This window comes from Rhinichthys klamathensis, unplaced genomic scaffold (assembly GCF_029890125.1).
Source record: "Rhinichthys klamathensis goyatoka isolate OS25496 unplaced genomic scaffold, OSU_Roscu_1.1 h1tg000184l_1, whole genome shotgun sequence".
NCBI classification, from domain to species: Eukaryota; Metazoa; Chordata; class Actinopteri; order Cypriniformes; family Leuciscidae; genus Rhinichthys; species Rhinichthys klamathensis.
Genome location: NW_026606712.1, coordinates 1,097,227 through 1,121,514, shown reverse-complemented (window position 1 = coordinate 1,121,514; position 24,288 = coordinate 1,097,227). Strand labels below are relative to the sequence as shown.

General features: G+C 40.4%; 1 protein-coding gene across 1 annotated transcript in view; it reads right to left on the bottom strand.

Moving 5' to 3' along the window:
* tnrc18 (trinucleotide repeat containing 18) overlaps positions 1-24,288 on the bottom strand; it is a 91,326-nt gene that overhangs the window by 22,446 nt on the left and 44,592 nt on the right. The window contains 12 exon segments of the mRNA XM_056261638.1: positions 3,252-3,512; positions 4,692-5,064; positions 5,328-5,502; positions 5,587-5,757; positions 5,885-6,018; positions 7,461-7,612; positions 8,060-9,013; positions 9,714-10,140; positions 10,550-10,734; positions 10,906-11,052; positions 11,602-11,807; positions 23,272-23,374. Coding sequence (XP_056117613.1) covers positions 3,252-3,512; positions 4,692-5,064; positions 5,328-5,502; positions 5,587-5,757; positions 5,885-6,018; positions 7,461-7,612; positions 8,060-9,013; positions 9,714-10,140; positions 10,550-10,734; positions 10,906-11,052; positions 11,602-11,807; positions 23,272-23,374 — 3,288 coding nt within the window.

Below are 24,288 nucleotides of genomic sequence, written 5' to 3'. Positions count from 1 at the left end.
AAACTAATAAAGGCGTACAGAACTACTTGACAACTAAATGACACTCTTAAAATAAAGGTATTTTCGTAGTGTTGCCACAGAGGAACCCTTTTGAGATCACCAAAGAACCTTTCAGTGAACAGTTTTTTAAAGAACCATTTGTTTTTCTTAGTGCGAAGAACATTTGAATAATATAAAGAACCTTTTGTGCAGTGGAGGTTCCATGGATGTTAAGGTTTCTACATGGAACCACAGATGCCAATAAAGAGCCTTTATTTTAAAGAGTGTACAGACAGGAGGGTTAAATTGGGATTGTTTCTTATGTCTGCAGGGCACTGGCCTTCCAGAACTGGAGTTGAAGAGCCCAGAATTAGCAATAGTTCGCCCAAAAATGAAAATTCTGTCATCTACTCACCCTCATGTCATTCCGAACCTGCATGACTGACTGACTTCTGCCTTACTTTCTTCAATGAAAGTCAACGGGGTCCATTTGATGTTAAGACCCCACTGAATTTCAATGCATAGACAAAACGTCAAATCATCTGCAGAAGTTCTGCAGAAGAAAAAGTCATACAGGTTTGGAACGACATGAGGGTGAGTAAATGATTACATCATTTCATTTTTGGGTGAACTACCACTTTCAACCATATCCTGTTAAAATTAAAGCCTCAATCCCATGCAATTAAATAAAAAAATACCCAACATCTAAAGACCATTTCCCTACTAGTTATCTCTGTAGAACAATAAACCCATAGAATTCAATCTGCATAGCGATGAATTCTAGATTAGCCCTAATGAATCATTCTACCAGCTGTAGTGTTTTCTCACTTTTACGTATCCACTGTAATCTAGCACTGCAGAAGCAGACTTTCTCTAGATTAATGTGTTCCTGCTCAAATACTGCAGCCCACCCACTGCTACATAAGATTACTGGTGGGGGACAAAGCCTGGTTTCATGCGGGCAGCAAATACTAAGCTGGGTAGGCAGGATCTCGCAAGCGTAGCTTTCAAACCTTCAGAGCTTTAGGGCAGGATTTAAAATCAGCATGGCTGCTGGCTCGCTCCAAATTGAGAGGGGCAGGGAATGCAAAAGCCCAAACCAAATAAGAGAAGCCAGTAAAGTGGCCTTGCCCAATGTGCTGAATGAGCTGAATCACTGAAGGAAAAAAGGGAATAGAATAAGCCACAAGCACTGCAGAAAGTTAAGGTTGCTGGCAGAATCCCTGACTAAGAAAGTCATCAATTATTAAAAGTCTCTTCAGCTCGGAGCTTGTCTAAACTGATAAAGAAAAAAAGAAAAAGAAAAAAACCTCTCAAGGACTAGTTATAAGACAGTAGGTACCCACTTTAAGCGACACCCCATTTTCTCCCATTCTCTGGAGGGTGAGGAACAAGTTTGGTGATGGAAACAGACATGGAAACAGATGTTTGAGTGCAGTTGTGAGTAGCCGAAGCCAGAGGTGAGTTTGTTAAAGACAAGGACTGTGTAGCAGACAAGGACTTTGATTGGTTATGTTGTGAACATAACTTTATAGATGCCACAGCGTTAAGACCTGAAGCATGTATTACATGGACTGACAGCAAGCAAAGGATGTGTACAGGAAGAAGCTGAAGAACAACAAAGCAGGCTCTGTGAGGACAGTCCTCCATGGCTCCTGAGACTCAGTCTGGCCTGGACGCAACTCAGACCATCAACCACTTCAGCCATGGTTATGTTCTTCTCTTTCAATTCAATCCTCTTACTTCCTTAGCAGTAAATAATAAAAAAACGAATAGACTGTCTTCATTAAGAAAAAATAAATCAAATTAATAATTAAATCTTATATATTGAAACTAACAAAATAACTGGTTTCAACATCAACGAGAAACATAACTCAGTTATACCTCATACCTCAAAATAATATTAATATGGCCAAGAAGGAAAATTAGGAGAGGGAGAAGATCATCCTGAACTTTATATAAAAAAATAAAACGTTCCCCACCAAATACAAACATAACCATGGCTTGAGGTCATGTAACAGGAGGTGAGCATGTTAAAAAGGCATTTTCAACACCTTAATATGTTATCCGGTCTTTTTTGTTTGCGTTTTGGTTCTGTAACAGTGTAAGCACAAATTAGTAAAAATGATGGAGAAGTCACAGCAAAAGAGGATGGTGGCCTACTTACAGAACAATGCTCAAGGCTCAGGTGACATGGATAGTGACCTCACGCTGAACAGCTGGCTGCCCTACTCCCAGCCAAGCCCTTTGCTTCTTATTTTGTTGCGGCAGGACAAGCAAATGCACAGACCGATAGACATTCAAAAGCATCATGGGTAGGAGAAGGGGTCAGAGGTGGAGGGGTGGCCAAGCAGCTGCAGGGAGAGAGCGAGCAGTCTGGAGAATCTAGGTTATTCATTTTTCTTTTTTAGTAAATCAGGGATCTCCCTATTTTTCAAATATCCCACAATGCATTGCCTGTTCACTCGTCATAGTGAAAAAACATTGCTGGAACTGGAACAAGATTTATGCTTTAAAGTTCTACAAATTCTGGTTTTGTGCATGTTGATTTATTGACTAAACTTGGTTATAATGGCAGTACGCTCTACTGCCACTAGTTTCACATTGGTTTACGGCACCAATCAAAATGATAATGTATACAATATTGTAAATGCAGATAAACATTATCCAACATCCGTCTAATATCATTTCAGCGTTTTCTCATCTGTTAAAAATCTGATCTCTTGGGAGAACCTAACAAGTTAGTTATGCTTCTCAAAGTCATTTGGCCTAATGAATCTCATCAGCACTGCTCAGGAGTGCTGAATTTATGCAGGGATCTCCTTGTGACAGCTCTTCACTGATGAAAGGGATATTTGAACAACAGAGGAAATCAGGAGTGTGGAGCGTTGCAATCTAACACTCTACAGCAGGAGATGTAGCGAAAGAGACAGAGAACACTGCGTTTCTTTACTTTCAGTAAAAATGAAATCAGCATGTTTAATAAAGCTTGGGTACCAAACTGCAATACAATAAAGAACACTTTCCACACAGCCACACACATTTAATGCACAATGGCAAGACATTCCTATAAAAGTAACCATTTAAAAGGGACTCTAACAAGAGCCGATTAAATTATATACAGGATGTGAGGTAGCAAATTCTGATGCAATGAAAAATGTCACCATGACCGATAGTCATGGCTAAAAATACAAGACAGACCAAAAATAAAAAAGCTAAAACCGAGCAGCTGCCATCTCGATTTTGTGCATAGTGAGGTATGCTTTATTAACCTTGGTCAAATGAGTCCTCAGAGGAGCTGACTCCTGCCTCCTGTAGCAATAAAGCAAAGTGCTTATGTTTCCTCTCTTTGGCCGCCTGCTTGGACTTGAGTGATGAAGACAAAGATGAAGAGGCTCTCTTGGACGATGAGCGCTTTTTCTTGGTTGGAGTGCTGCACAGGCCGGGGAGCTGTGGACGTGACGCTGTTCTCCCCAACAAGGAGCTGGGAGGCCAGCCATCCTTCAGGGAATCTTCCTCTTCTGAATCCGTGTCTGGCACAAATCACAAAACACTTAACTCAGGATGGAGGACCAAAAGCATGATGAACTAAAAACAATTATACTTCAATCCATGATGCACTACACTGCAATACAAATCCAAAGTTTGGGGTCAGTAAGATTTTTATTTTATTTTTAATTAATACTTATTCTGCAAGGACACATTAAAGAGCTTTAAAGTTACTTTTTACTCCCATTATAAAGCTTTAAAGAGCTTTAAATATAACTCCGATGTGAACTAACCCTTTAATTAAACAGAACAATAAAAAGCAAAAAAGTGACAATAAAAGACATAAATGTTACAAAAAAAATTCCATTTCAAATAAATGTTGTTCTTTTGAACTTTCTATTCATCAGAAAATCCTGAAAAAAAATGTACGACCTTTTCCACAAAAATGTTAAGCAACGCAACTGTTTTTAACATCAATAACAATAAGCTCTTGAGCAGCAAATCAGCATATTAGACTGATTTCTGAAGGATCATGTGATCAAATTCAGCTTTACTATTACAGGAATAAAGGAAAGTTTTAAATATATTAAAATATTAAATATTTTTACCATATTTTTGATCAAATAAATGCAGCCCTGTCAAGCATGAGACTTCATTCAAAACATTAAGAAAAAGTAGACATAGATATCACGACAGCTTTTTGTTATTTTTACAAAACAAAAATTCCTATATTGTGATAAATACTGTCACTAGGCACGTTTCCATTACAGATTTGCACAACCTTTGCAATTTTTTTCTAAATAGCGATAAAAAACTATTGCGGAATGACGGCGTTTTCATTAACCGATGTTATGCGACTAAAACGTAATTTTTTCCTCTCGCGATAAGTCATTCCAAAAATCATGGCAACGGACGTTGGTAGGTTTATATATAATCACAGCCACCGCACTAGACATTATTATTATTAATGGAAAGACGTAGGTGTGTTATCAAAGCATTCATTTATTTTTTAAAAAAAATTTTTCTAATTGCCTGAAAAAACACCTCATGCGAGTGTAAAAACTTTTGCGCGATAAATGGGAGTTTTTGCGAAATTGACGTGTTTCCATTGAGCGCATTTTCAATTCACAGTTTCAATTTGCGCAATTTGAAGGGTAATGGAAACGCGGCTAATGTCACAACAACAATTTTTTTTTCTTAAAAAAAAAAAAAACGTGACTTACTGTTAGAATAGCTGCTAATTTCTGACCTCATTGGAGAATAAGGTGCTTTCCGCTGGCCTTTTCCCTTAAGGCATGGATCTGAAGGCTTCGTTTTGGCAGCCATTTTGCTTTTACCTCCTTTGGAAGACTTGTGAAAGATGCTGAGATCTTTTGACAGGCTGGATTTTCCCATCTTGACTCTCATGTCTAAATCGGTGAGCATGGGGACTCTGCTTCCAGAGCTAGCCCTGGACTTCCCTGAGGAACCCTCTATGAACTTACAAGAGGACTTGCTGAGTTTGCTGAGCTTAGTGAGAGACAAGGCCTTGTCGAGTTTGGATGCCAACTGCTCCTGCTCGCTCACTCTGCTCTTCTTTACGACCATTTTAGGTGCCTGTTCAAAGAGATAAAAGCACTGAATGTATATTATTAAACAAATAGGACAGGGAACTGAAATGAAAGAGCAGGAATGGGATCAGACACACTGCAAGCAAGACTTGATCTGTGCTGCACATACGAGTGATGTGGGTTCAACGTGTTTGGAGCATGTGCACTTACCACTGCACCATGACTCTGACTGGAACATGTTTGTTTAACAAAAACTCACATTTTCAGATATTTAGGGGCTTTTGTTCAACTGCAGTATAATAGACAGACCTCATGAGAGTAGCTTGAAGATGCCTCCTGCTCGCCCCAGCTCTTTTTTTTCTTCTTCAATCTCAGCGCACTGCTATCTTCCTCCTCCTCCTCATCTCTGTTAGAGGCCCGAAAGCGCTTCCTCAGCACCTCCCCACTCTCAGAGTCCTCCGAGTACAGCACGCTTCTGCCCAACCTGCAAAACAACAGAGCGTTCAGCTGCAGGGCAGGCTGTGGTGAGCACAGCTGGGCCTTATCGGTGCCTGAGCTACACACTCACTTTGCACACTTCGAATCCAGCTTGCTGAGGGGTGGAGACAATGCGCACAGGGCATGTTTTCTCTTTCGGGGACGCCCCGGGCCCCTGCGGGCTAAACTTCTGTTCCTCTCTTGCTGCTGGATCTGTTGTTGTTGCTGCTGCTGTTGTTGTTGTTGCTGCTGACATTTCTCCCTGTGAATCACACAGGGATCATAAATTGCAGGTTGTTTGATTGTTAGTAGGATTAAGTGAGGTAGATTGGCATTACTGGTCTTAATAAAGTTATGTTAAGGGATTTAATGTTGATTGAGAGACTCACTCTTTGTCTCTCCGTCTCTGCAGTTTGACAAGATCTCGTTGCTTGTCTTTGTAGCGCTGCTGCAGCTCAGCAAGTCTCACACGGTAGTCCACTTCTACAGTGTCCATTCCCTCCAAAGAGGATTTGGAGAACATCTAAGAGACAGAGCAAGATTAGCATCTGTGGTTTAACTTCTACAGATCTCTCAGCAGCTGTTAACACTGGCTATGGACATCTGGCTGAAATCAAGTGCACATGCATCTGAGTGTAAAGAGGCTGGAAATCTTAAAGGGTAACTAAACACTGAAACAACTTTTTTTAGTTAATGATCTGTAAGAATGGAGCTTCATAAATGCTGTTCTTTGATTCGAGTACATTTTTTGACATTTGGGTATAAAGTGTTTTAATTTTCAAATATATGGTGTAAAGACGTATGAGTGCTGCCCTCTTCAGGTTAAACGGAAAGCTCCTGCAGTAGGGGTACTCTCTGACGTAGGGTACTCTATGACGGACCTCTGTCACGCCCTTGGTGCGAGCTCACCACGCCCTTGGCAGCCCCTGGTATAAAAGCATCTGGTTCCGTCAAAACTACTGTAGCGAGTCAGGAGTTGGAATTACGAGTATTGAAAACGATCAGGATAGTTTTATATTTGAAAATCAACAAACAACAAATAAAATAAGCAGCTCTATGCACTTTTTAAGGCAAGATTCTATTCTGTGGCATTTCCTTCTGACCGTCGTCAATAGCAACGCATTATAAACACAGTGCAAATCCATGCATCACAACGGACGCGCTCTCTCGTTTCATTTAAATACAATTTGCCGTCTTGCGTCTCCGTTTTTGATTGTATTGAAAATAAAATCAGAGTTAATTTATTGTTTACAGAGTTTGATAATATTGTTGTGATCATCCTGTCTGGACGATTGTTTTGTACGCTGTACAAAATGGATTTATAAACAGGTAAGATTTAAAACATTAATGCGAACTTTTCTTCGTGGAAGCTTCACGTTTATTTCAAGTGAGTGAGATAAAATATTTCAACTCAAAACAACATTTTGAAGTGTATTGCAGCGACTTTTTTGTGCATGTTCTGCAGACAGGGTGACCATCATCGATTAAGTTTCCCTCAGGACTTTTGTAAAAGCCAAAATATGACCACACACCTCAGATTTGGCCCTCTTAAAAGGCAGAAAAATCAGATGAAGGTGGTGAAGAAAATACTTCAAATGACCGCTCTGTTGCAAAGCTACTTGCGTCACTCCAGTCGGTCTCCATTTTAGCGAGTTTGACAGCAGCTGTCAATCAATCCCTCACTGCGGTCTCAGTTCATCCCCTCTATCTCCGCTGGGCTCTGCCCACTTTTCCAGCATTTTTCAAATATTGCCAGTGGGTGGAGTCAGGCTCTGACCAGGGGTTTAGTTACCCTTTAAGTATTATTAGCTAAAAGCTTGCACTCCTTATATTAAAACTACAAACATCCTAGAATTACTATTCTGATAACAGAAAAAGCAAATGAAAGTGATAACAGAAATCTTAACTTCTTGAGCACAGGTTTAAAGAGGGAGATGAAAAGAAGTCATAAAAAGGCAAGCATACAGGTTCATCTTTCTTCTGTCTCCAGCTGTATTTCTTATTAGGGTTGAGCTCTCGGGGGAGGCGGATGATAATCTGAGGCTGACACTCGATGGCCTCCAGGAGAACCTGCCTGCCAGCTTCCAGCAGACTCTCCAGTCCACAGAGTATTACAGCTGCACACACAAACACACGATCGATACCAACATTAATTACCTCTAGGGAGCATGGGACAGCCCCGCATTCTCCAATACATCAGTATATGGGTGTTTCTTGTGTCAGAGTGCATTAACGCATTTGACATACAGATACATCCAAAATACCAGATAGATGCATTTATTTATACTTTAAACAAACGTATTTACTCTAAAAGATTCATAGATGAACAAGCAGCACTGGCACACTATTAAACAATATTTAAACTGAATTTACTAGAGTTGAACTGAATTTACTAGAGCTGAAACAATTCCTGAGCTTGTTTCAGCACATTTTACTTTACAGCACACTACAGTGAGCAGCAAACCTTCCTCCCTAAGCACCACTTCCATTTGAACTGTTAGAGCAGGCTACATCAGGTCCCACATCCTTCAGATTACCGTTCCTCTCTCTGAAATGAGACTCACCCTGTGTGTCATCTCTGGGTTGCTTCTGCATCTCCAGCTCTGCCATCTGGCTAAGCAGGGCCATGCCTTCCAGAGCAGTGGACTCTAGGGGACTGACGCCCTTGCAGAGCTCAGACCTAGAGCAGCACGCATCTGCCAGGATGGACACTGCTCCGGCCGGCAGAAGCTCGCTGGCCGTGACCAGGGCGAACATGCCTGCCATGGGATCTCCAGGCAGGATGGCCACCGGTATGGAAGAGGGCTGAAGGTGAGGAGGGCTGCTGTTAGGCAGGAAAAGATTGGATTCCAGGTGTGGAGTGTCAGGGACAGGATCTCTGAGGTCTACTGGGTTCAAACTATCAGAGAGATCGGAGGGTTTTGCTGGCTGGATGTCACAAGCCACAAGGTGTGTGTCAGTGTAACTTGATGAAGATTTGTAAACTTGGTCTACCAGACCAATCGAGTCCTCGGCAGTTTCTACTCTGGTTCTTCTTTCAGCATCTGCCTCATACAGCCCTGGATGGCTTGAGGTGGCAGCTTCGATTTTGACAGCCTCCCCATCTCCCAGGTCTTGTTCATCCTCTGGCAATGGTGTGGCTGTGGCTCTAGGGCGGGCCTCGTCCTCTGGGGGGGTTCTAGGGTCTTGGGTGGTGATGGGTGCAAGCCTCAGCCTGTCCTGGCTCAGGACGTCTTTGTTGTCTTCCAGGTTTGGCTCTTTTTTTAACACAGCGCTGCCCTCATCCATTGACTCTTTCTCTCTGGATGCCTGAAGTGACTCCACTACCACTGGAGAACACAAGTGCTGGGGTTTGACATCTGCGGTGGTCGCCAAGTGCTCGGATGTCTCAGCCGGCAATGGCACATCTGGTGCCAGGCCGTCAGCGTCTGCGGCAGCGGCTGGCTGGAGGAGGTAGGGGTAATGGCTGCCGAACGGTGCTGTTATCGATTGGTATGGGTAGCCAGGAGGAATTTCTGCTGAAGAAACAGAAGAGAGAACAATTTGAGGGGCTAGGAGTGCTTATGCAAACACTAGAAAGGCTTTAGTTCCCTGCGACAGAGTGACAAAGTGATTAATAACCCCACATGTTCTTCGGCACAGGGGCTTTATGAAACTTTCATGAACCAAATGGCCCCAGCACAAGCATCCCAAAAGCCCTTATATACACATAGGCCAACACGCTCGTGCATACTCATACATTCAGAATGCACCATGAGCAGAAAATCTATTTATCCTGAGCATTGAACATTTTTAAAGGGAAACCGCCAGGGGATACGGGTACAAAAGGGCTGCTGTCATAAGAAGTCTCTATTCCAGTGAAGAGACAGCTGGTAATCCCATATGTGGAGATATTTGCAGACTACTCATTAAGACTGCACTACCCTGCACATTCTGACATGAAGAATAGCGCGCTGCATTTGATTGCTGTCCTGAGAGTATTCTCAGTCCCCTCCCAAACATATTTCCTTAAAAATAGCAATATGGAGATTAATGGCCTTGCATTATTTAACCAGTTTCCTTTCAAATTGATTAGTTTCCTTCTCATTTATTGTGCAATATGCAAATAAACAATAATTACTCCATATGATCATGCAAATTCATAGTTGTTGCAATTTTGACAAATTAAGCAGGCTCAATCCTGGACATTTCACTTGGGAAAGCTGACCTTCCACTTACCATGGTACATAGATGGGAACGGAGTAGAAGTTTGCTTCAGTAGACTGAGTGTTTCTTTCTCAGGCACTTCCACAGATTCCTCTTTGGTCTGGATGGGGGATGTAGGAAGAGGCGATGCCGAAACAGGGCTGACTGAATGAGGGACAGGAGATGATGGATGGGAGTAGGGCTGTTGAGAGAGGGACTTCTCCACTTTGGGTCTCTCCTCAGACTTCAGTGCAGTGACAGGTGAAGGCAACGGTGGGACGGGCAGCGGCGTCAGGGCTTTTCTATACGAGGTGGAGGGGGTTGGAGAGCGTGGGGGAGGCTTGCGTGAGTGCAGGGCTTGAGTGGGGATGCCCGAGAGACTGGATTTGGCCCCTTCAGTTCCTCTCTTGTCTGGTTTATCATCCAAATCGGTCCTAGAGTGACTTGCATTTAATCTCTCCTGCACCAGAAAAATAAATAAAAAATTTAAAAATCTGAATTTAACCCCCCACCCCCTCCCCCTCCCCCTTTAAAGAAAAGCTATACTAAATTACAAGTTTGTTCAAAAAGTACTGCAAATCAAAATAGATAAAATTGGTATGGCATCAGTTATAAAAAATGATAAAAATAGATGCATAAAAATAAGATAAAAACCCAGAAACCTAGATTTTGCACATAAAAAAATAATAAAGACCAAAGTACAATATTTTGAACTTGATTGGAAGGCTTAATTTATGCATTTGGTTTTATGCCTGTTTTCCATGCTGAACATTCAGAGTTGGTGCAAATAGACCTTAAGGACTACAAAATGGAAAATACAGGAGTGTCTTCCCACGAATATAATGACATTGACAGAAAGAATCTCATACCACTAACTGTGCGTTCCTCTGCAGTTCCATGACCTGTGCGGTCTGATGCTGGATCATGTAAAGCTCCTGTTGCCGCAGGAGCTGCTGGTGGGAGAGGAGCTGGAGCTGATGGGCATGCTGCAGAGAGCTTCCTGCCGGCGGGTACATGGCCGACCACAGCGGGGGGCCTCGCTCTAACATCTCAGCTTTTAAAGAACAAGAGGAATATTTGAGCATCACGAATCAAGTATATTTATTCTGCTACACGTCAGGAATATCACTACCACTCACTTTTATAAATGCACATCGCATTCATGCGTGAATGGAAAAATGGTCAAATATGAATACAGAAATTGTGGTGAATATACGGGGCCTACCATAGTGTGGCAGATGCTCTGTCTGAATAACAACCACCTGTCCGGTCTGTGGATCTCGGGCAAACTGGTAAGGTGGGGGGATGGAACCTGTCAAGGCAGAAGGATATCCTGGAGGCAGCGTCTGATGAAGGGAAGGGGGACCCAGTCCTGTTCAACAACAGAGGGACAAGAAATGGTTGGGTTCACCATATTTGTAGTTGATGGTCCATTTGCACTTGCATTCTGGCAGCTTTGTGAACATTCAAGAGTTAATCCCCAAGAGAAACTAGATTCCCAGCATAATCTCACCCCTGTGCATGGAGCACAGACCTAGTTGAATTCCTGCCAAGATGCACAGAACTTTAAGTACAGCTATTTTCTTATGGGACATTTTTGTTTTTAAAGTAAAGTCTAGACAGAAACTCGAACGTCAGAGAACTGAACTGACAGTGCTGTTTGCTGTTATTCTTGGATGGAAGTTGTGGAGTGAGACTGATTGTTTCTAAGAATGACTAAAACACTCAGCCTAGACAAAATGCTTGGGCCGTCTGGCAGGGTCAACAGACTGCCTCGAGGAAATAATTTGGTGTCCAAATCCCATTCACAACCCAGTTCTGCAGCATTCCAGACTGCATGACCCTTGATCAATTGCAACAATTGCTTGTTGTAACATGACATAATTCTTACACTACAGCCATAGTAAAAAAATGTGGGTACCATAAGGAGAGCCAGACAACCACATGGAGGGGGCTCCTGGTCGGGGCAGCCACGGGTGGGAGGCCAGGTGGGAGGCGGGGTCAGCAGGCCAGCGGCCCGCACCAGCCAGAGTCGGTCCACCAGTCACCATCAGGTTGGGGTTCAGTCCACTAGCAGACACCATAGGTGGATGCATCTGAGTGTAGTCTGCCAACTCTTTATTCTCTCTGTGAATGAAGAGACTTACTTATTAGTGATTAACCAATCTATGGCAATGTCAGTTAGTTTGCATTTCCTAATTGCAGTTAAAGTCTTAATCTCCATAAAAATTTCTGTAATTAAAAAAATGCTACCTTTGCTTTAAAAAAAAAGAAAAAGGAAAACATGCATTTTTTGGGCAAAGCTTTGCTGTGTATTCCTTAAACACTTGACAAAAAATATGCTTATATTTTTAATAAAATATTCTTATATTAGCCAAAAGTCCATTTTCTAATATTAGACATGCACATGCGGTCTATGTTTCTGTTTGTAGCTCCGTCGAATTGATTCATTAATCCTTGATTTTCTTCTTTACCACTCATTTATAAACAAGCACTTTCTATTTTTACATCGTGTGAACTTATCCTCGATACTATTCCCTATAAAAAACAATCGGATTGCTTTGATATCGCTGCTTAGATCCAACTTTGCGAATCTCGGCTACTAGCCTTTCAGCCCGCTAGCATTTCACGCGTGGCCTCGCGCCTATTGACCGTCTGATTTTACACCCGTTTAACTGAAAGGATACAGGTTATATCCAGCATTCCAGTCCTAAATTAGTAGTGATATTGGTAGTTTCACTACTAATTTACTGTTCATCTGTTATAATGGCGAACATATCGGATGTGTGTCTAACGTTACCTCTGAGTGCAGGTGAGGACACATTCGAGCTGATTTCGGTACGATTGGAGCTGGAATCGGTGGAGAAACAGATCCGTGGTCTGCTAGAGAGGCAAGCCGAGCTGCGGGATCGGCGATCAGCGCTTGAAACGTCACGCGCTGATGCTCACAAGTCAGTGGTTAGTAACTTTTTGACTCCGACTTCGTCTACTCCGTGCGTTTCTCTGCCCAGGAGGACGCGATCATCTCTGGCTTCATTCACTCCGGCACCTACACAACACCATGGACCCTGGGTGATCCCACAGCGGAAGACACGAGCCAGGACCAGAGCAAGAACCTCTCCGCCCCTCCCGGTCTTCGAGATCTCCACCCGGAACCGCTTCTCCCCTCTTCGCGAGTCGGAACGCGACGACGCCGTGATCATCGGCACTTCCATGGTCCGTCATGTCCGTGCTACCTCAGGTAAGGGTAAGGTGCGCACTCACTGCTTTCCTGGTGCTCGTGTTCTTGATGTCGCCGCACAGGTTCCCGAGATCCTGAACGGTGAAGAGCGCGTCGGAGCTGTGGTGCTGCACGTGGGAACGAACGACATCAGGCTGCGGCAGACGGAGGTTCTGAAGAAGGACTACAGGAGCCTGATCGAGACGGTACGCAGCACAGCGGCTGAGGCAACGATCATCGTGTCTGGACCACTTCCCACGTACCGACAAGGACAGGAAAGGTTCAGTAGATTATTTGCACTAAATGAATGGTTAATGTCATTGTGTAATGAACAGAAACTGCTCTTTGTAAATAATTGGAATCTGTTCTGGGAGCGACCTAGGCTCTACCGTGCTGATGGCCTGCACCCCAGCAGAATCGGAGCCGCTGTTCTGTCGGACAACATCTCCAAGGCGTTACACTCCATCTGACTAGTAAGTCAAAGTTCAAATCACAGTCTTTGCTGTCCCAACTTAATTGATATAAGTAGTGTAGAACATTATATAGAAACTGTGTCTATTCCTCGTCTAGTGAGGCCAAACAATAAATCTAGTGTAGGATCTAGGAAAAATCTTATTGTAATTAAACCAGAAAATCTAAATATCAGTGAACAAAAACAATTTCTAAAACTAGGTCTTCTAAACATTAGATCGCTCACACCTAAGGCGGTTATTGTAAATGAAATGGTCACAGATAATAGCTTCGATGTACTTTGCCTTACTGAAACCTGGCTTAAACCAAATGAGTATTTCGGTCTAAATGAGTCTACCCCGCCAGGATACTGTTATAAACATGAGCCCTGTCTGATCGGTCGTGGCGGCGGAGTTGCAACAATCTATAGAGATATTCTTAATGTTACTCAGAAAACAGGTCACAGGTTTAATTCGTTTGAAGTACTTGTGCTAAATGTTACGCTCTTAGAAGTAAGAAAGAAATCCCTATTATCTCTAGCCTTGGCTACTGTATATAGACCTCCAGGGCACTATGCTGAATTCCTAAAAGAGTTTGCAGACTTTCTCTCAGATCTAATGGTCAATGCCGATAAAGCAATAATTGTTGGAGATTTTAACATACACGTAGATAACACAAACGATGCGTTAGGGACTGCGTTTACAGATTTATTAAACTCCTTTGGGGTCAAGCAAAACGTCAGTGGTCCCACTCATCGTCTAAATCATACACTAGATTTAATTATATCATACGGAACCAATCCAACCGATATAGATATTATACCGCAAAGTGACGATCTCACTGATCATTACATGGTAACTTTTATACTACGCACTGCTGAAATTTGTCATGTTGCGCCACGTTATAGACCAGGCAGAACAATCCTTCCGACCACTATAGATAGATTCTCAAATAGCTTACCTGATCTATCTCAGCTGCTAAGTGAACCCAAACAAGCAGATGAACTAGAGAAAATGACTAGCAGTTTGAGCACCATTTTCTCTAGTACATTAGATATTGTTGCACCAATTAGATTAAAAAAGGTTAGAGAGAAAACTGAAGCACCATGGTACAACAGTGCTACGCATGCTATCAAGAGAGAAACTCGTAACTTAGAGCGTAAATGGAAACAAACTAATTTAGAGGTCATTAGAATCACGTGGAAAGACAGTATGTCACGTTATAAAAAAGCTCTAAAAGCAGCCAGGGCTGAGCATCTCCGCAAACTAATAGAAAATAACCAAAATAATCCAAGGTTTTTATTTAACACCGTGGCTAGACTAACAAATAAACAGACATCACCAGAGCAAAATATTCCGTTACAGTATAGCTGTAATGATTTTATGAATTACTTCAATGAGAAAATAGAAAGCATCCGAAACACAATTGTAAATGTACAATCCTCTATGGTGTCTTATGATTCAGCCTCAATTATGGCCCCTCAAGAACAACTACACCGCTTTACAACTATAGGACAGGAAGAGCTAAATAAATGTATCATTGCATCTAAACCAACAACCTGTTTATTAGATCCAATACCCACTAAACTACTGAAAGAAGTGTTACCTGTAGTGGAAGAGCCTCTTCTCAATATTATTAACTCGTCTTTATTTTTAGGTCATGTTCCAAAAATATTCAAGCTGGCAGTAATAAAACCTCTTATTAAGAAACCGCAATTAGATCCAAATAACTTAGCAAATTACAGACCCATTTCAAATCTTCCATTTATGTCTAAAATACTAGAAAAAACTGTGTCCGCTCAATTGTGCTCTTTCCTGCAAGAAAATGAGATATATGAAAAATTTCAGTCAGGATTCAGACCGCAATCATAGCACAGAAACTGCGCTAGTTAAAATTTCAAATGATTTACTTTTAGCTTCTGACCAAGGCTGTATCTCAATACTAGTTCTACTCGATCTTAGCGCTGCGTTTGACACTATCGATCATAAAATACTCTTGGATCGACTACAAAACTACACTGGTGTTCAGGGACAGGCATTAAGCTGGTTCAGATCGTACTTATCAGACCGTTACCATTTTGTCTGTTTAAATGGGGAAAAATCGAAGATAACGTCAGTAGACTATGGAGTGCCGCAAGGATCGGTGTTAGGCCCTCTGCTATTCTCAATATATATGCTGCCACTTGGTAATATTATAAGAAAACATGGAATTAATTTCCACTGTTATGCTGATGACACTCAATTATATATTTCATCACGACCAGATGAAAACACTAACTCAACAAAATTGACAGAGTGTCTTAAAGATATAAAATGCTGGATGACGTGTAATTTCCTACTATTAAATCCAGATAAAACTGAGGTATTACTTATTGGTCCAAAAAACTACCCACAAAATCTCTTACAATACAACTTTATTTTAGAAGGAAGTCCTGTTACTTTATCCACTACAGTAAAAGACCTGGGTGTTATACTAGAGCGCAACTTGTCTTTCGAAAATCATATTTCATATGTTACAAGAACTGCCTTTTTCCACCTTAGAAACATAGCTAAGCTACGTAACATGCTATCTGTTTCTGATGCAGAAAAGTTAGTTCATGCATTCATGACCTCGAGACTAGATTACTGTAATGCTTTATTAGCTGGTTGTCCTGCATCCTCAATAAACAAGCTACAGTTAGTGCAAAATGCTGCTGCTAGAGTTCTTACTAGGTCAAGAAAATATGATCATATAACACCAATTTTATCATCTCTACACTGGTTACCTATTAAGTTCCGTATCAATTACAAAGTATTACTACTGACTAGGGCTGTGTATTGGCAAGAATCTGGCGATACGATACGTATCGCGATACATGGGTCACGATTCAATATATTGCGATATATTTCGATACTGTGCATAAGGCGATATATTGCGATTTTTTTAAAGTAGGACTACAATTTTAGAAAGTATTATTTAAAAAAAAAGACATGATGTGCATAAAATTCAAACAAGTTTACTTTAGATAAACAATTCAGTACACAGAAAATCAAACTGCCAGTTTGGGATTGTGGTTCACAGGTTCTTAGTGAGCAAATTTGTATATGCTCAAGTAGGCCTTAATAAAAGAAAATACATAGCCCCTGTCACAATACATAACATACACACGTGTGCAATCTGAAAAAAGAAAAGACATCTGTCTATGTCAATAAAAATAAATAAATGCTTGCACTATTCCTAGTACACAGGGTACATCCAACACGTTTTGTGTTGCAAAAACACAAACACAATTCAAGTCAAGTCAAGTATATTTATATAGCGCTTTTCACAATTGTATCAAAGCTTCACAGTATAAATCAAAATAACATAACAATGTTTGTTTCTTAGTGGAAAAAACATCCACGTTAGGTAGGGCTGATCAATGGTATTAATGATTGGTTAATTAATTTGAATATCCCCAATTCCTAAAGGAAACATTGAGGAACAAATATATAAATAGTCAGTTAAAGAAAATACATAGCCCCTTACTGTGACATCTAGGCTAATGCATAACACATAAGGTGCAATCTGAGGGGCAATCTGTCATTAAAAAAATGCTTGCACTATTATTCATACAGGGTACATCCAACACATACCGTAAAACTTCAAATAATAGCGAGTCCCATTTAGACGCCGGTCTCTTTTACACGCCTGATGTGGCGAGTGGCGACAGGTTTGGGTAAATAAAGGCCAGTCTCAAATAGAGGCGGGGTCTGTTTTTTAGTTTCGGGTTGTATTTAATCTTTTAAAACCCGTCAAATCGTCCGCTTTTTAGCGGCTGCCAAAACAAATTTGTGTCCCGCCAAAGCCTTTTTTTATCGGTGAGTGATGTAGAATAGAAAGACTGCTGCACTTGACAGGACGCAAACGAGCAGAGAGAGAGAGAGAGAGAGAGAGAGAGAGAGAGAGAGAGAGAGAGAGAGAGAGAGAGAGAGAGAGCGCCCCGGCCGCGCGCGCGCACTCTCACGTCTTCAAACAACACGCGCGCTGTCTTGCTCTCTCTCCCTCGCGCATATTAATCAAAATCATAGACACTGTAGGCGAGGACACTAGTGGTGCGTCTCATTCTAGCCATCTAGTGGTAGGGATTTAAACACAACATAAACGCGAACCACGGCAATAGTATGAATATTTTTGCACGTAAACTAAAAAAAAAATCGATATTGCGTTTTTGAAAATCGATACAGTATTGCAAAATAAAATATCGCGATACTCAAGTGTATCGATTTTTTCTTACACCCCTACTACTGACCTATAAAGCCCTAAATGGTTTAGCTCCTGTGTATTTAATGGATCTTCTTTCGCCCTACAATCCATCGCGTTCTTTAAGATCCCTAAATTCGAGGCTTCTGGTCATTCCTAGGATATCTAAATCCACTAAAGGAGGGAGGGCGTTCTCACATTTAGCTCCTAAACTCTGGAATAGCCTTCCTGATACTGTTCGTTGCTCAGACTCGCTCTCCCAGTTCAAAACTAGATTAAAGTCGCACCTCTTCAGCCAAGCATTCACATAATGCTTACCTTTTATACCACTGTTGAATCAGATCGAATGCATTAATATTATGAACAGCAGCTACGCTAATTATTTCCCATCTGCTTTTCTGCTGTTATCTCGGGACGCTAGTCCCGAGGTAAATAGCGTTCGTCAGCTCCAGTTTGTCTCCAGCCTCTCACGGAGACTTCAGATGCCCCAACACCTGCGATGAGACGACTCGACGCCTGTGAAGAGACGACTCAACGCCGGCGATATGTTATACCCTAAATTAATACATGATGATTAACTGTATTTTTCTATGTACATTTCTGAAATGCACTTTCTGTAAAGCTGCTTTGAAACAATATGTATTGTGAAAAGCGCTATACAAATAAATTTGAATTGAATTGAATATATTGTAAAAATATTCTCCAACATTTAAAAAAAAAAAAGGAAAAAAAAAAAAAAGGAAAAAAAGGAAACCTTCGAACCTTAATGTTATGTTAGTAATGCTACCTGACCGAAAAACACAATTACAAAATATTTAGAATTTGGTTAGTTGTTGGTCCCAACAAAGAACAACTTAAAAATCTTCCAAAAAAAAAAAAAAACCTGGTTTGGAACAATATGAGGGTGGGTAAATCATTTTAACTTTTGGCTTAACTATATCTTTAAAAGTCTGCTAAGTGCCCAATATCCAGGTGCCCACATTTGACGACCAGAAAAATGTATGAAATAGATGCTTTCACATTGCAAAATTCATGCTTATTTAAGGCCAAAAGTAGGACTGGTGGCCATTTAGCCCCAACTGTGACACAAATTCCCCAGTCTATGACTTCTATTCTGCCTTACACTTAAGGACAGGCACTGAGGGCGGAATCCTGCTGAGAGAACCAGTCACTTTTATAAGCACCAATTTCCCCAGTGGGGAAGACTGACTTTTTCTAGTCCTCGAAATGAGAGCCACACTTTGAAAATAGGCTCATATTTGCCGAGAACTGTTGCCATAAATTTGTCCGCTCTAAAGAAAACCATGCTGAGAGTGTGACCAATGAAAGTAAAATGTTGCTCCGTTTAGCCAGTGTGTGGAATCAAAGAAACAAGAATCCTTTCACACTGGATGTATATGCTTAGTCCTTACTACAAGGTGAATGATATTAATAAAAGGGTGCCTTAATTAGCAGACTTTCATCCAGGCTTGTAACATCTTTTTAGAGTTACCTGAACAAAGATAACATCTTTTTTGGCACATACACTTCAGGATTGTCGCTAAATGTCTGCTGAGATTTTAAACTAGGAAGCAGAAAGAGTATCTTTAAAGATCCACACACTGAACGATCACTGATTTGTACTTAAGTGACTTTAAGGAGTTATCTTAACAGGACATTTATGCATTAGCTGCCCCTATCACTAGCTTCCACACAACATCAAGGTGCAAAAGGTGCATTTTTTTTAGCTTAATGCTGTACTTTTTTTGGAGAAAACTAAAAACGTCCTGTTCCATTTTCCATCAGAGTTCGACAGTCAAAACAACCCCTGAACCAACACAGTTGACACCCTACGTGTAACAAAAAAGCACACAGGGTAATATACCTGCATTGGAGTGTGAAAGTAGTGGAAAATGCCCATATTTTAATGCTGGGACTCTAAAAGGTGCCCTCAGTCATTTTTATTAATCTCGTGCTGGATGATATGGCAGTCGATTTAGGCTTATAATGACAGCTAGCAATGTGGACGCTACCAATGCCACTGAAAAAAAACCCCATTTAGTTCAGTTGTACAACAAACGCTACAATTATAAACTGAAAGTGCAGCTCGGGCTGTATGGAGCAGAGCAGACGGAGGCGCAGTACAGTGCAGCAGGAGTAAGATTTCACTTATCACATGACGAGTGTAAGGAGAGATGACTGACAGGAAGATGGCTGAGGATTTGGTGCACAACAGATCCTGATCGTCACTGAAAAATATCTTATCTTGTAAAATGTGCAATCAGTATCGCCGCTCCCTATACACAGAGTACGTGTGATTGCGAATTCGAAAATGAAAGTGAAAAGTGAGCACGCATTCAAAACTATTTAAATACCCCGCATATTGATAGCGGCTCTCTTATGCCTGAAAACTATACAATATCTGGCCCCAAACCACCAACCACTGCCCAGGAAAAACAAGGGACTCATTAACAACAATCAGAAAACAAAACAAGTTGTGGATTCTTTAGGTAACGATACACAGTATTAAGAATCAAGCGTGTGAAAACTTTTGAACTTGGTCGTTTATAAAAATTGCGCTATTATTTTGTTTTGTGGACTATATGTAAACGTCTTTTATGTAAAAAAAAAAAACTTATGTTCAAATATTTCATTATTAACATTTTTCAAATTCTGCAAGGTGCATCTAAACTTTTGACCACAACTGATACATATACATTATATATACACATATTTTATATATATATATATATATAAAATATGTGTATATATAATGTATATGTATCAGTTGTGGTCAAAAGTTTATATGTATATATATATATATGTTGCTAGTTTGAGTTGAGAAATACACATTTTGACTTATCACTAATCTGTGTGTGCATTTTGCTTTAGAACCAAACAAGTTGACTCATGAAACCATTTGTTTATTATATCGCAATCGCATTCGCAATATTGACCTCAATAATCGCAATATGACATTTTCCCAAATCGTGCAGCCCTAATATATATATATATATATATATATATATATACACATATATACACACACACACATATATATATATATATACCCGATAACCAATATGCAGAACCGATATTTATTTCCTGGTATACTTCTGTTTTTGACGCAATGATTACAACACCACTGAACTTAAACCATTTTATTCATAACAATCACTACCTCCTTGCATACAAAACAACTCTTATTTAAACGCCAATAAATAGAGGGGTCTAAAAGTGTGCAAAGAAAAAAAAAGTGCAGTTACTAAAATGTCTGTTTAAAAATAAAAGCTTTGATGAGGTAAACAAACAGGTAAAATAAATAAAGCACATACAAATTATTTTGTGTTATTTTCATTCGGTATTCTTTGCAAACTGCCACCCATGTCAATGACTGAGTGAAGCAAATCCGTTTTTCTTCTTCTCAGTCATCTTAAAAACAGTCTTTCATGTTAAATTTTTATCTTCATTTTACAATATCATCATCAGCAACACTAATATTAACAATAGGCAAAATAAATGTAGAAAGTCTAATGTTTACAAATGGAGAACATAAATGAGATGGGAGTCACGTCAACTTTGTAGAAAGAATAAAGAGTGAAGAATAATTAGCGGGATAATATTAATTTACTAAATATTCGCTGGAATAATACATTGTAACAAACAAAACAGCGTATACATTATTGCATTTCTCAACTGGTATGTTATATCAGAATTAATTATTAATAATGTTTTTGTCAGTCTAGATTATAAAATGCCAGCTGACAAAGCGGTGTTTTCCTATGCATTTACACAGAACTATATTCAAACTGCGATCACTCGTGGAGATAATAAATAATTTTAACAGAGCTGTATTTATTTAGATGTTTATTAGCGAATTAATGGTAATATACAGTAGTAAATGTTAATATAATTTAGGGTATTTTAAACAAGTGAATCTTGTTCAAAGTTTCATGTGGTGGCCATGCTTGAGCATTCTTGAGCATCAACCCAGCGAGTGAACAGCAATATAAATGCGATTTTACGAGACTAATGATGAGCATAGAGAGAGAAAGAGAATTAAATTCAGTGCTTTTACTTCCAACATGCACTCATTCATGGCCGTTTTATTTAATTCATGTAAAGTTACGTCTTTATTGGGACAGGACTTGATGGATTTCGTGACTCCACGAGTTCTCTATTTCTTAGAGCCAAGCTGCATAAACTAACACACCTAATTTGTCCAATAATGGCTGTTGTGTTTGATAAAGTTTATTAATTACAGCAAAGCAATTAAGTACACTTTACCTGTGCACGCAGTTGTTGTATCGTCTCCCCTCAGAGGCCATGCTGCAATGGCCCACAAGATGGTGGCATTTATCGGTAAATTCGATATTACAAAACCGATACCCGATTATGGATAAATGCGTAAATATCGGGAAAAATAATGGTATATATGAAATCGACCAATATATCAATGTGTGTGTGTGTGTGTGTGTGTGTGTGTATAAATATATATGAAAGTATACACACTTTTTATGGACCAATTATAAAATTATATAATTTTTCTTATATCTGGCTTACCACAAAAATGACAAACCTCAATGTGAAAAACCATTATAAAATTACAAATGTAAGAGTTTGGCAAAGTTAATCTAAGAAATAAGTTCACAAAGACGACGAAAGTTCATAAATATAATCTAAGGGCAGGTTTTTCAATGCTCCTATGAAAAATAGGATTTAATTAGCAGCTAGAATGATGCTTCGTCCTTTTCTGAGAGCTCGCTTCAACATGCACTCAAGGTGCTCAGGGTAGTGGTCTACACGGGTCCAAAAATTCGTTACGGAATTGCTACACGGAACCGACCCGGACCAGTCTATTATTTCAAAAGCTGGACCCGGACCCGTGCAGATCCAAGAAATGCCATAAATATACTACCCGGAACCGACCTGGACCCGTCTATTATTTGAAAGCTGGACCCTAACCCGGTGGGAAGGCACAGACCCGACTGTCACATATTCCACACTAAATTGCTATTAACAAGTCAATAAACCAGTTGCGAAAAAGAAAACTTTTTGTCTTACCTAATATTAGTAGCCGTTGTCTCTAAACTCGCATAATAACTTGTTTTGAATTATAATAACGATTGCTTAGCATTATTTATTTGCTATCATCTCTGTGCTCTCTGCGCCGAGTATGACCAACAAAACTTTAAGATTAAACAAGACGGTTCATTCAAATTATCATAAAAATGGGAGAAAGTGTAAAGCGTGGCTTGGCGGAATACGTCCCGGCTTTTGAGTAAAAGAGCCAATCGTCAATTGGTAAAGTCATTGAGTCACTGCAGAAGCTCTGGTTGTCATAGAAACATGACGCTTGAGTCTGCACATACGCGTGTTAGCTGCCTGGAGCAACCTGAAGAGCTTTTTAGCGCAATTTGTGTGTTTTTTAACCTTATTTCCCAGCTCACACTTTTCTTTATATCCTAATTTTACAAGTTGGAAGTTACAAAAAACACACAAGCAGTGCTGACTGACTCGGATCACGGCCGGGTGTTCTCAGAGTCCGATCGACTCTGGTATTACACACAATGTTAAACAGACCCGGGACCCAAAGTAATAGATTGGGACCCGAGCCGGCTGAATATTTAAAATATAGACCCAGACCCGGGTCCTCGGGTGCACCGTGTAGACTTCTACCTCAGGGTGCTTTACATCAGCGGTTATAAACTCTCACCTTACCTTAATACTTTCTCCTGCTCACGCTCCACACGTCCCGACAGTAGGCGCTCGTCACGGTGGCGCGTCCTTTCATCTCCTTGTTCTTCCACTGTGTGGATTGGGCCTGCAAGGTTAGGACATTACACTAATTGCAGATGTTGATAACAGTTTTTAATAAATGAACTAACTTCATAGTGTTTGCCAATGATATCTAATTTTACACCATTTCAGATTAGTTTAATCCCAATTTACACATTTACGACCTTTCTTAGCCTAAAAACAAAGTCAAACATTAGTAGTGTCTGCCAGTCTGGCAAGACTTAATGTTACCGTTTTCTCTTTATAAGTACACTTCTCCATAAATAGCCCAAACTCTAAGGGTTTTTATCAGTCCTAACACTCAGCACCAGTCATATTCAGTGTCTTACACATCTATGAGATTACAGACAGACTGTGTAGAGAAAAAAACAACAAAAAAAACACTGAGAACCTATGCAGAGTAACATATCACATTTACAAGAACCCACTGAGGCCCATCAATCACTTATCAATGTTTCAACACCACTGTGGCGTCATCCATGGTTCAAATTGCTCTTCATAGAGTAGCAGCCATTTGGAGAATCATCAGACAAAACAAGCAGTATTTCACATACCGTACTAAACTAAAAGAGCCTTTGAAGTTTGTGTTCAAAATACCTCAACAACACAGCCCTGTAAAAGATAAACGCGTAGAACGTATCCGAGCGGGATTTAGTTAGGAGTGTATTGAACCTTTCAGTACTGACAGTGGCTGAGAAGAGATTGTGTTCTTTTAAACAGAGGAGGGGGACGAAAGTGCACACAGATCTCTGTCATGCTCCAGGGAAAAGGTTTCAGTCTGTTTCCAAGGCTACCAAAAGCCTGTCGGACATGCTATCCGTTTGCATCAAAAAGAGGGCAAATTAGTCAAGCAAAGCTCTGTCCCTAACACTTGTTTTAAATGTAAATTCAAACTCAGAGTGTGTAGACTAATGTTATTACAGCAATTTCCTTGCACAC